Source organism: Bubalus bubalis, chromosome 5 (genome assembly GCF_019923935.1).
Source record: "Bubalus bubalis isolate 160015118507 breed Murrah chromosome 5, NDDB_SH_1, whole genome shotgun sequence".
Lineage (NCBI taxonomy): Eukaryota > Metazoa > Chordata > Mammalia > Artiodactyla > Bovidae > Bubalus > Bubalus bubalis.
In genome coordinates, this window is record NC_059161.1 from 92954779 (window position 1) to 92968554 (window position 13776).

The 13776-nt window shown below is 40.2% G+C and overlaps 1 protein-coding gene across 8 annotated transcripts in view; it reads right to left on the reverse strand.

Annotated features, from left to right (window-relative positions):
* The window catches only part of ANKRD42 (ankyrin repeat domain 42), a 52918-nt gene that overhangs the window by 10513 nt on the left and 28629 nt on the right, over positions 1–13776 (reverse strand). For 6 of the 8 annotated variants that reach the window (XM_044943429.2, XM_044943426.2, XM_044943425.2 and 3 more), the window contains 5 exons: positions 13352–13477; positions 11425–11530; positions 7864–7935; positions 6385–6560; positions 2192–2318 (listed from right to left, as the gene is read on the reverse strand). In XM_044943429.2, the coding sequence (XP_044799364.1) occupies positions 2192–2318; positions 6385–6560; positions 7864–7935; positions 11425–11530; positions 13352–13477 (607 nt within the window). The remainder of the gene's footprint in view (positions 1–2191; positions 2319–6384; positions 6561–7863; positions 7936–11424; positions 11531–13351; positions 13478–13776) is intronic. The other 2 variants (XM_044943428.2, XR_006551294.2) reach the window with 2 other exon arrangements.

Consider the following 13776-nt stretch of genomic DNA (forward strand, 5'->3'; position numbering starts at 1 on the left):
TCTTTTACATCTCATTCATTGACAGGCAGGTTCTTTACCCTAGCGCCACATGGACAGTCCCACTGTATGGGGAAAACCATCATGATATTGTAATTATTCTCCAATTAAACTAATTTAAAAAATCAACTTTAAAAAAAGGAAGATCATGGGATCTGGTCCCATCACTTCATGGCAAATAGAAGGGGAGAAAAGTAGAAGCAGTGACAGATTTTCTTTGGGGGGGCTTGAAAATCACTGTGGACGGTGACTGCAGCCATGAAATTAAAAGGCGCTTGCTCCTTAGAAGGAAAATTATGACAAACCTAGGCAGTGTATTAAAAAGCAGCGATCACTTTGCCAACAAAGGTCCATATCATCAAAGCTATGGTTTCTCCAGTAGTCATGTATGGATGTGAAAGTTGGACCATAAAGAAAGCTGAGCACCAAAGAATTGATGCTTTCAAATTGTGGTGCTGGAGAAGACTCTCAAGAATCCCCTGGACTGCAAGAAGATCAAACTAGTTAATCCTAAAGGAAACCAACCCTGACTATTCATTGGTAGGACTGCTGCTGAAGCTTCAATACTTTGGCCACCTGATACAAAGAGCCAACTCATTGAAAAAGACCCTGAAGCTGGGAAAGGTTGAAGGAAAAACAATAAGGAGGCAACAGAGGATGAAATGGTTAGATAGTATCACCAACTCAATGGACATAAATCTGAGCAAACTCTTGGAGTTAATGGAGGACAGAGGAATCTGGCGTGCTGCAGTCCATGGGGTCACAAAGAGTCAGGCACAACTTAGTGACTGAACAACAATAACAAGAAGACTATTAAAATTGTAATGACCTTGGCTAATACATTTGGAGTCAATAGATTCAGGCCAAATCTTGGCTCCACCCCTCGCCCTTAGTCCTCTGTTTGTGACTTCATGCAAGTCTCTTCACCGGTAAGTTAAATCTTGGTTTCCTAATCCACACAGTGAGAGAACAGCTCATGGAAATATGAAGATTGCATCAAAAAATATATATGAGAGGCTTACCTAGTGCCTAGCATACAGCAGAGCTCAGAAGTATCAACAGTACAAGTAATATAGTAATCTGTCTCAGAAGTAAAGGGAACAAAATTTAAAGCTCATTATCTAGGAAATAACTGCTCCACTGTGAAGTACTTTTCTAGACTACAAGGGATCTAAGAAATTTTAGCTAGGCTCTTAGGCAGAGGCCAATACTAAAAACATTCTACATCTCAAAGACTTTACAGAGGCAGTGGATAGCTACTTGTATGATGTGATTTATGAAATACAAAGACACTCTGATTAAAATAAAAATTTTGTTTGGTCTACCACAACTTTCAAATATCCATGGAAAGATAGCTTATCAAAGACTTAGATGTTACTCTGAATAAATTACCAGATCTCTTACTGAGACTAGATGCAGAAGAGGATGAATGAAAGGGAAACAGGAGGTTCTAACAAGGAGGGAGAGAATCCAATGAAAGGAAAGGGCAGGGAAAGCAAAGAACCCATGTGCTCCGCTCTTTAAAGACCCACGTTTGCTAAAAGCAGAAGTCTCCCTGCTGCCTGCCTGTGTTCTCTGTGCACTGTGGAAAGGAGACAGACTAGCAGAGCAGCAGTGGGAGGAATAAGCACTTGACACCCTCTGTCTCAGCAGCTGTTCATCAACTACAGAGGGGCCAGATGTGCCAAGAGTCGACCTTAGGTGCAGGAAGTGAAAGGCGAGGGGGCCCTCACTGCCTCCAGGCTTGCGAGCATTCTGGGGGGCATCACCATCCATAAACACAGGACTGGGTCACACACTTGTGAGCAGAAAGTCCAATATGACAGGGATGGCTAGAGACTGTGTTGGCTGAAAATCTCGAAGTAGCTGTCTCAAAAACAACAAGTCCTCCTTATAATGTTTTAGTTTTGCAAGATAGAAAGTTCTGGAGAACGGTTGTGTGAAAATGTCAATGTACGTAACATGACTGAATTCTACCTTAAAAACAGTTAAGATGACACATTTTATGTTACGCATATTTTACCACAATTTTTAAAAAATTTTAACACCCTCTCCATCTGAGAGTTTAAGAGGAAAACAGGTTGGAAACTCAAACCCTTTGGTGGGATGAAAAAACAAGTTCTTCAGCAACAAACCCTCACGTGCCATGTAGAAAGGTAAGTAAAAACAAATCACTAGAGTTTGAGGACATTACTTTGCAGACTCGAGCTGTTCTTTCTTCTGCTTTATATCTTCTTCTGTTATTCCTCCCAAATGTTTATAGTTGCTCTCAGCAATTTCAAGGAGGTGTCTCAATTCTACGATTTTCTTATAAGCTCTCACTGCAAGACAGAGTTGAATAGCAACCTAGTTTAGACAGGTAACAGCCCATGTGCTCACAGGAGGCCGGCCCTGAAGCATATTCTTCCTCTAGAGCCGTGTCTGTAGGTCAGAGGAAGGGGAGGGAGGGAGGGTGGCGTCCACACAGAAGGATAAACACCAGCAGCAGAGTGTTAGGGTGGACAAACAGTGAAATGCCTGACTGGGCGATGCTGCTGCCAGAGGAGGTCACTGTTACTGCTGTTATTAAAACCATGAACAGGGAGGGAGGGAGGCTGGCCAGCCGCGTTTTAGGACTACCCATCACGCATAATCTAATTATGTCAGACAGTTAGAAAAACTGAAACATGCTTGATTTCTTTAAGATAAACCAGACTAATACAATCCCCAAATTTTGTCATTAGTCACTTGTAGTACCTTCAAAAGATGATACTGAAAAGGAAGTTTGCTGATAGCTGCTTTGAGCTATTCTCCAACTATTAAAACTAACATTTTTCTATCCTTTCTGGTACTAGTTCTCAACCTGGGTTGATTTTTCTCCTAGAAGGAGTATGCGACAATATCTGGAAAACTTTTAACTTGCTGGAGGATGAAGGGAAACAGGCTCTTGGCATGTAGAGGCTCAGGATGCTACTAAAGATCTTAAAATACACACGAGAACCCCCTCAACAAAGAAGGATCTGGCCCAAAATGTCAATAGTACAGAAGCTGAGAAACTCTGCCATACAACTAGGTTAACAAATAACTTCCTCTGATTTATCTCTCTGTTGGTTAGAGTTGCAGGTTCCAAACTGTACACATCAGAATCAACTTGGGCACTTTTTAAAATGCATGTTTGAGCCCCATATCAGTCCTACAAATTCAGGTCTTCATACTCCTCAGGAGCTCCTCTGACAATGCAGATGCGCAGACAGATTTGGGATCCACCGTAACCACCAGCAAGCAAATAAGGGGATTTTTTTTTTTAATGTTACATAAGATTGAAAGAATTGTGACTGTTTATCTAATCTTTAGTATTTGAAGGCTATGTTTTGAAAAAGCTGTTCTATGGGATTGTTAAGAGCTAGGACTGATCAGGATTAGCTCCAGGAAGAGAGATCTTAACAGAGGTGAAACTTGAAATAAAAGTGCTAAGAGTTACCATGCATTTGTGGAGTGCCTATGATGGGCAGGACACTACGCTAAGTGCCTTGTACATTTTAATCCTCACAAGAACCCTGTCAGAAGGTAGAAATGGGCCCCTGGGCAGCAGTGAGTGTCTTCACTGAAAGCATCTGGATGCTGGATGACGTGAAAGGAGTGTTAAGCCAGGAGCCAAACGTCAAATGGTTCCAGGGTTCTATGATGCCATGACCCTAAACCTAACTCACTAAAGAATGCTCTGAACTGAAACTCAGTTCCAAGAATTCTGGGATGACAAGAAATCCAACCAGTTCCCTGCAGGGGGTCTTGCAAAACTTAGTGTTCCAAGAAGAGACTGGCTAGTCCTTTGGATTTTGTTGTGGCATAAAATTAAATAAGGATAAGGAAATAGCACATACAAAACCCTCACTAGCTGCCAACACCACAGCCAGGCGCCAGCAGTCTCACTGTATGACAAGGGTGTAAGAGCACGTTTACATCAAACACACCACGGCAGGAACCTGTTCTAGTTTCATTCATGGTCTTTCCCAAAGCATCTTTTAAAAATTTTGTGATTCACTGACAATGATACTTCACAAATATCTCCTGCTCAAATCATTTCAGAAGACACTGAAATTCTACAAATCCCCGGTTCATTTTCGGCAATTCTAGTAAGTCCTTGCTAATTCTCAGTACAATCAACAAAAAGAAATCTAAGCACAAACAAAATAAAAAATAGATAAAGTGGATTTCATCAAAAGGAAAAGCATGTGCACTGCAAAGGACATCATCAAGAAAAAAGACAACCCATGGAACAGGAGAACATATCTGCAAATCATGTGTGTGACACGGGACTTAAATCTGGAAGTTCTCTTACAACTCAATAATAAAAAGATAAATAACTCAGTTGAAAAATAGGCAAAGGACTTGGGTAGACATTTCTTCAAAGAAGATACACAAGTGATCAATGGGCACATGAAAAGATACTGAACATGCCACTAATCATTAGGGAAATGCCAATCAAATCTACCAAATGAAATACCACTACACACTCTAACCAACTATTAATATAATCAATTAGACAACAACAAGCTCTGGTAAGATGTGGAGAAACTGGAACGCTCACATATGGTTGGTGGGAATGTAAAATGGTGCGGCCACTTTGGAAAACAGTTTGAAGTTCTTCAAAATGCCAGACATACTTTTACCAGATGATGCAGCAATTCCAACTCCTAGATGTATCCAAGGAAGTGAAAATACATATCCACACAAAAACATGTATACGAATGTTCACAGCAGCATTATCCTTAATAACCAAAATATGGAAACAACTCAAAAGATCAACAACTGATAAATGGATATATAAAGTGTATTTAGCAGTAAAAAAGAATAAATATGAAATAATGATCCATGTTACAAAGTACATGAAGCTTGAAAACGTGCTAAGTGACAGAAGCTAGTCACAAAAGACCACAGATGGTATCATATCATTCATATGAAATGCCCAGAATAGACAAACCTACGGAGACAGAGAGTAGGTTAGCAGATGCCTAATCTGAGGGATGGTCTGGGGGTAAGGAAAAGAAGGTAGGGGTAATGGGTGTGAGGTTTCTTTTGGGGGGTGAAAGAAATACTACAAATTTTATTGTAATAATGGTTGCACAAATCTGAATACACTAAAATCTTAATTAAATTGTACACTTTAAATAAGTAGATTAAATGGTATGTAAATTACATCTGAATAAAGCTATTTAAAATAAAGCTGTCAGGAAATTCTGAAGAGATCATTGACTCTGAGCCTTGCTGTGAGGTGATCCAGGTGGGCTGCTTGTTGGGAGCCCCTGGCATCAGCATCTTCACGCTGCATTCACCAGGAAAGAGGTTTCTACCATCCCTGGAGAATAAGGTTCTATTTAACAGTGTTCTGGGAGTTCTTTAAAAAATTTTTCTTTTATTTAGACACGAATTAGAAATTTTTCTCAAAGAATACAGGTTTGGTACAACTAGTTCTTCCTGTTACAATAACTGAAAATACTTCCCAGAGATCGGGAAGAAGGGAACTGGGCTTCCCTGGTGGCTCAGTGGTGAAGAAGCAGCCTATCAATGCAGGAGACACAGGTTCAATCCCTGGTCCAGGAGGATCCCACATGTTGAGGGGAAACTAAGCCCATGCAGCACAACTACTGAGCCTGTGCTCTAGAGCCTGGGAGCCGCAATTACTGAACCCACTGCTGCTACTACTGACGCCCAGACGCTGTAGAGCCCGTGCTCCACAGCAAGAGAAGCCACCACAACGAGAAGCCCATGCACTGCAACTAGAGAAAAGCCCAAACAGCAACACAGACTCAGCGCGGCCAAATAAACAAATAAATAATCATTAAAAAATAAAAGAGGAAGGGAACTGACATTTACTAAGCTTCTTCAGTGAGCTAGGCACATCCCATTCGTTAGTGCCCTCTGTGAGGGTGATGTTAATATTCTCATTTTTACAGGTGAGGAAACCAAGGTTCAGAGTAACACAGCTAGAAAGAGGTGAAGCCCTGATGTCTGAATCCACTGCCCAAGCACTGCTCACTTTACTACACCTGCCTCTGCTTTGGTTAGCCTCCATTCAAACAGATCCTTCTTCTCTTTCTCCTCATTATGAAAGAGTGCCATTGAAACAGTTGTTCTCATCCACTCATATGAGCCATGGTTCTCTGACAGACACCATGAGAAGTGAAATTAGGGTTATGTGGCATGAAAATATCACTCTCCTCATGGAGGGACTGAGATCATGTTCAACAACCCCTAGTACAAAACTTTGTACTACTTCTCCCCAAAATACCAAAGTATTTTACTTTGTAGATAGTAATTATCTTTAGAATAATTCTCCAAATTTGTGGTAAAAACTGGCTACAGTATTTTTTTATAAAGGGAAAATCATGAAAGAGTTGGCACACTTACCTCTGGCATCTGTTTTATCCGACTCACTGAGACCTAAATCATCTTTGGCATCAGTGCTTCCCTCAACACCATGTCTTATAAAAAACCTAATATCATTTTCATTAATTTCATTCTCTTCATCTATATCATATTTCTGTAGTCCTTCTAGTAGCTTTACTGCTCCTAAATGGGCAAACCTGTAGAAAAGAATTAGTAATTAACAGGATCCATAATCTTTTTCAATTTTAAATCACAGTTTGTACTTAATTTAGAGAATTACGCTCTACATCATCTCACCAGCTCACCCACCACTAAAGAAACAAAACTATATCTGAAGGTTGGTGACAATGTGACACATATCCAGCTATGCAGGAAACTCAAATAGTTAGTGGAAACGAAGGACAAGCAGTCATATTAAAGGCTGATTCCATATTCTTGGGAGAGGCCAATTTACATGGCATGTGGAATCTTACTTCCCCAACCAGGGATTGAACCCAGGCCCTGAGCAGTGAGAGTACAGAGTCCTAACCACTGGGCTGCTAGGGAATTCCCAGATTCCGTAATTTTTAGTGGCAAAAATCCAAATGAAAGAGGTGATCTACTATCAAAAGAATATTTGGTGTGGCCCCAGACAGAGCTGCTCAACTGAGCAGAAAGCCCAGAACCACCCTACTTGATCTACCTGTGTTCACTACGTTTTCCTGATGGCCTAATTTGGACTGTAGAATTAGTTCTGGTTCCAGTTTTAGGGAAAACTACAGCTCTAGCCCCCTTAATCTTCATCCTTCCTCAACCCTCAAACACGCAGCATGGCTTTGAAATTTAATGGAAAAATAATGACTTTTCTGTCCACATTTCCTATTTTCTTTGATCTCTTCACACCTCTATGAAGCTAGTAATATACTCTTGGTTTTCAAGTTGTTGCTGTGACTGTATGTAATCTGCATTTTTTTCCCCAAAGTTTTGCTAATTAAAATGTTTAATTGCTTTCTTAGGAGATGAAGAATTACTCACTAAACACAAAAACCTAAAATCCCTATTTTTTACCCCACACACATAACCACATGCACACATATCCTCACCTTTCACCAGGTATTGCAAATCATTAATGATATAGTAATTAACACAGGAAGTTGTAAGGTTAAAAAAATTCATTATATCTATTATTAGACTGTAACTTAACAGCTAGCACTTACTGAGTACTTGTGTTACAACACATTCAAGGGTACATCTGTAACACCACACTCACACTTAGCATTTTAGTGGATGAATGACAAAAACATGTGGGCCAGACATTACAATCCCTCGTGATACTGACATAGACAAACAGATCCGTGGATAAAATACAGGGTACAGAAATAAGCCCATGTATACATGGACACCTAACTTGGACAAAGACACAAAGGCAATTCAGGAAAAAAGACAGCTTTTTCAACAAATGGTGCTAGAACAATTAGATACCCATATGCAAAAAAAAAAAAAAAAAACTTAGATGCATACCTCATACCATATACAAAAATTAACTCAACATGGATCACAGACATCAGTGTAAAACCTAAAACTGCACAATGTCTAAAAGAAAACAAAAGAAGAAATTTCTGTGACTTGGTGTTAAATCAAAGATTTCTTAGATATGATACCAAAAGCATAACCCATAAAAGAGCAAATTGATAAAAAAAAAAAAAAATGTTTGTTCTTGGGACTTCTGTGGTGGTCAGTGGCTAAGACTCCACACTCCCAATGCAGGGGCCCAGGTTCCATCCCTGGTCAGAGAACTAGATCCCACATGTCGCAACCAAGAGTCCACATGCCATAACTAAAGATTCTGCGTGCCTGCAACTAAAAGATCCCATATGCTGCAACTACTTTTTTAAAAAAATCCTACATGCTACAACAAAGGCTGAAGATCCTGCAAGCCGCAACTAAGACCCAGCACAGTCATATAAATTAGTAAATATTTTTTTTTATTATTTTTGCTCTTCATTATTAAGAGGATGAAAAAACAAACCACAACTGAGAGAAAATCTTCACAAAACAAAAATCTGAGAAAGAATTAGTATCCAGAATATAGAAAGAGCTCTTAAAACTCAACAATAAAAAAAATACACTACCCAAGTTTTGAGAGTCCCTTGGACTGCAAGGAGATCCAACCAGTCCATTCTGAAGGAGATCAGCCCTGGGATTTCTTTGGAAGGAATGATGGTAAAGCTGAAACTCCAGTACTTTGGCCACCTCATGCGAAGAGTTGACTCATTGGAAAAGACTCTGATGCTGGGAGGGATTGGGGGCAAGAGGAGAAGGGGACGACAGAGGATGAGATGGCTGGATGGCATCACTGACTTGATGGACGTGAGTCTGAGTGAACTCCGGGAGTTAGTGATGGACAGGGAGGCCTGGTGTGCTGCGATTCACGGGGTCGCAAAGAGTCGGACATGACTGAGCGACTGATCTGATCTGATCTGATCTGACCCAAGTTTTAACACTAGACAAAAGATCTGAACAGTCACTTTGCCAAAGGAAAACAAATGACAAATATGAATATGAAAAGATACAACAAATCATTTTTCATTAGGAAAAAGCAAATTAAAAGCCACAATAAGATACCAGTACACACCTACTATAATTGCAAAAATCAAAACATCTGGCCATATTAAATGCTGGCAAGACAAGGGGTAACAGAAACTGCTTGTGAAATGCAAATTGGTGTGGTCACTTTGGAAGGCACTGTGACAGTTCCTTAAAAAGATAAACACACCCTTAGCATCTGACTTCCCTGGTGGCTCAGGCAGTAAAGTGTCTTGCTGACAATGCGGGAGACCCTGGGTCAAGAAGATACTCTGGAGAAGGCAACGGCAACCTACTCCAGTACTCTTGCCTGGAAAATCCCATGGACGGAAGAGCCTGGTAGGCTACCGTCCATGGGGTCGCAAAGAGTCAGACACGACTGAGCGACTTCACTTTCACTTTAGCATCTGACTCAGCAGTCCTACTCCTAAGTATTACCCAAGTGAATCGAATACTTGTGTTCACACAAAAATCTGTATGTAAATACATATAGCAGCTGTATTCATAATCACCAAAAAGTAGATACAAATAAGACATCCTTCAACAGGTTAGGGGATAATCAAACTCTGGACTACTATGGAATTCCACAGCCAATGGAATACTACACTGCAACAAGAAAGAGATGAACCACTACACATGAACGAACTTCAAAATAATTATGCTCAGTGAAAAAAGCCACATACATAAGAGTATGAGTATATACTGTATGTTTCCATTTATATAAAATTCTAGCAAATGCAAACTATCACTAGTGACAGAAAGCAAATTCACGTTTGCTTGGGGATGCAGCAGTGGAAAGCAGTGGAAGGGAGAGAGAGATTACAAAGGTGCACAAGATTTTGTGGGGGGTGAAGGATAAGTTCACTATCTTGATTGTGATTATGACTTCACAGGTATATACATGTATCAGAATTCATCAGTTTGTACTGTACAAATAGGTGTGCTTTACTGATAAATCTATTTTTAAAAATAAAGACAAAAGTTAGCCTGAGTTGATAATGATGCTGCTACTGCTGCTGCTAAGTCGCTTCAGTCATGTCCGACTCTGTGTGACCCCATAGACGGCAGCCCACCAGGCTCCCCCGTCCCTGGGATTCTCCAGGCAAGAACACTGGAGTGGGGTGCCATTTCCTTCTTCAATGCGTGAAAGTAAAAAAATAAAGTGAAGTCGCTCAGTCGTGTCCAACTCCTAGCGACCCCATGGACTGCAGCCCAGCAGGCCCCTCCATCCATGGGATTTTCCAGGCAAGAGTACTGGAGTGGGGTGCCATTACCGTCTCCGGATAATGATGCTAGTATGTAGTAAAACAAAACCACATTCCAAGGCTTCAAAAAGATCCTACAGCGACAAAAATTTTATGGAACACAACCTCACAAACAAAAACTGCATGGCAACTTAATGAATAATTAGGCGCTTGCATCCTGTCAAGCCTCATGTGCAGCTTTAGCCCACACTCCTGTTTTAGACTCAAGTTGTTCTGAGCCACATGCGTTCCTCGAACACACAAGGCATTATCTTTCAACTCTTTCTCCTTCAAGTGTCAGCATACATGTTGCTTTCAGCAAGAAAAAAAATTTCCCAGACTTCTATTTAAATTCTGACACCCTGCAGTTTCCTTCATAACTCTTACCACCATCTGTATTAACATTTTTCCCCCACAACTTTCAAACAGAAATACTTGGGCACTTTTTCTTCTATGTCCTTTACTGCACTTTATATAGGACTCCTCTGGTGGCTCGGACGGATCTGCCTACAACGCAGGAGACCCAGGTTTGATCCCTGGGTCGGGAAGATCCTATATATAACATGTACTGATAATGTAACTATAATCAATAAAAGTTACATTTGCACATTTCTCTCTCCACAAGACCATAAGGTTGTTGAGAGCAAAGACTAAGTTTTTTCATCTTAGTAATTCTAATGCTAACCACAGCACTTGGAACATGGTTAAGCTGAATGAAAAACAATCAAATGAACAAATGGATGAACTAAATATTCCTTGAGGACCTGATCTGAAATGAGCTCCACGTGAGCAATAATGGGTGTAACATTTAATTCAAATACAAATATTAAAATGTTTCAAAATCCATGCAGTTCCTTTTGATTCTTCCTATCACACAGCATTTCTCAACAGGTACCAGCATTTGGGTGGGACAATTCTTCGTTGTATACCACTGTTCTAAGCACTGAAGAATGTCTGGCATTCTGGACTGACCTCATGAAACATCAGTGATGGTCTCCATCATTGTGACAACACCCCTCCGCACACATTTCCAAATTCACCACCCCAAATTCACTATCTCCCAGCTGAAAATTACTGCTTTAGAGAGAAGAGCTGATATGTTGTCAAACATCAGTTCAGCTTGAAAATTATCATGCCTCAGCATTTGACTGAGTCCTATAATTTCAGAAATCTTCAGAGATAGAATTCTGAGTATAGGAGAATAAATGCAAAATTTTGAAAACAAAGACAGAAGCAAAACAGATAGAGATACCTCTTAGCCACGTCACTGGGTTTCTCCCTCGCTTTGTTGGTAATGTTATTGTCTGCTCCCATTTTAATCAGCCATTGCAAACACTCTATATGGCCTTGCCCAGCAGCTGTAAAAAACAAACAAAACAAAATGCACACACACACAGAAAAGTTATTGTTATCAGTAAACAATTTTCTAAAATTTTGGACAGTACCACTAGAGAATACTTTTGTAAATACTAATCCTTACAATAATCAACAAAAGTAGGTGGCCAGATGTTATCTTCTCTATTTCACTTATTCATTCCTTTGACACATATTTAATCAAATGTTTGCTATGCTCAGCCCTTATGTAGGAACTTTACATACAGATACAAAAAAGCTCACATTCACAGAGGATATTTATTTAACATCACACAGCCAATAAGTAATGGATTTGAAACTATAATCTATGCTTTGTGCTAACCCTTATCCAGTGCTCATGGACTGTACTCACAGCTCCTGACCAATCCTGTATCAGGCCAAATGTGAGTATAATCTGTGTGAATGTGAAAGACTGAAAAATCTTTTGTCATCTTGTATAAACAGTTTATGCCTCTGACCTTCACAACTCAGAATTTACAGGCTCCTTGATGATTACCTAAACTGTTCATTACCTTTCCTTAAAACACATGCACTCAATATTAATTTTCACCTCACAACTCAGCTTGTATGTTTTCGCACCTGGTGCCCATCACCCAATTATATGCTCATCTAACTTCTCCCCTCCTCGTCAGTCCATCTCAAGACTCAGGCAAACTGTGGGGTGGGGGCGGAGGGGGGAGAGTTCAATAATCTAAAAAGATTTGAGTCCAGATTCACTAAACAACAGACTGGAGGACAGGACAGAACTTAGAAAGTGGCTGGCATACAGAAATAACAGACGTCTACAGAGTTGATGAATAAATGATGAAGAAAATGAATGAAATCTCAGCTCTGCTCTTACTAGTTGTGCAACCTCAGTCAAGAAACCTGAGGGGGGTGGTATAAATTGGAAATTTGGAATTATCAAACAGACTACTATATATAAAACAAATAAATAATAAGGACCTACTGTATGGCATAGGGAACTATATCTTGTAATAATCTACAAAGGAAAAGAATCTGAAAAAATATATATACATATATGTAAATATAATCACTTTGTTATATATCTGAAACATTGTAAATCAACTAAACTTTAATTTTTTTAATGAACATTAAAAAAAAAAAATCTGATCCCTCTGGACCTCAATTTCCTTGATGTCATATTTATAAAAATAATACACTACTGCTTCATAAAACTACAATAAGGATTAAATATGATGACAGTTTTACACCTTGCTTAGTGTTTGCTGCTGCTGCTAAGTCACATCAGTCGTGTCCGACTCTGTGCGACCCCATGGACTGCAGCCCACCAGGCTCCGCCGTCCCTGGGATTCTCCAGGCAAGAACACTGGAGTGGGTTGCCATTTCCTTCCCCAATACATGAAGGTGAAAAGTGAAAGTGAAGTCGCTCAGTCATGTCCGACTCTTAGCGACCCCATGGACTGCAGCCTACCAGGCTCCTCTGTCCATGGGACTCTCCAGGCAAGAGTACTGGCTGCTACTGCTGCTGCTAAGTCGCTTCAGTCGTGTCCGACTCTGTGCGACCCCACAGACGGCAGCCCACCAGGCTCCCCCTCCCTGGGATTCTCCAGGCAAGAACACTGGAGTGGGTTGCCATTTCCTTCTCCAGTGCATGAAAGCGCAAAGTGAAAGTGAAGTCGCTCAGTCGTGTCTAACTCTTAGTGGCCCCATGGACTGCAGCCCACCAGGCTCCTCTGTCCATGGGACTCTCCAGGCAAGAGTACTGGAGTGGGGTACCATTGCCTTCTCTGAAGTAACTCAACAGAAATTGTGTCAAAACTGAAGCAGGAATCATAACTTACCTTTATGCATAAGAGTTGATCCATTATTATCACGTTCATTAATATTAATTACTCCATCTTCTATTAATTTCTTAATCATTTCCAAATCACCCTTAAAGGCAGCCACATGACCTGGAAATGCTAAAGCTATGAATAAAAAAATTTAGTATTTCAGTAAACACAGGAATTCATTCTTTTTCCCTGCCTTAATCAGTCACACATTTCAGGTTTCAATATTATGAGAATGTTATATTAGAATTAGTTTAGTTGATGCAATGAAAAGTAATAAGATTATTATTATGTGCCTTTCCACCCCTTGGGATATCAAAAGGACTAAACTGTACCAGAACTATTCCTGTCGTCTTCCCTGTTTCTCTCAGGCCACCACAAAATACAAGGAGATGGTCATCTTCAACCCTTTGCATAAAGATATACTTGGTCTCAAG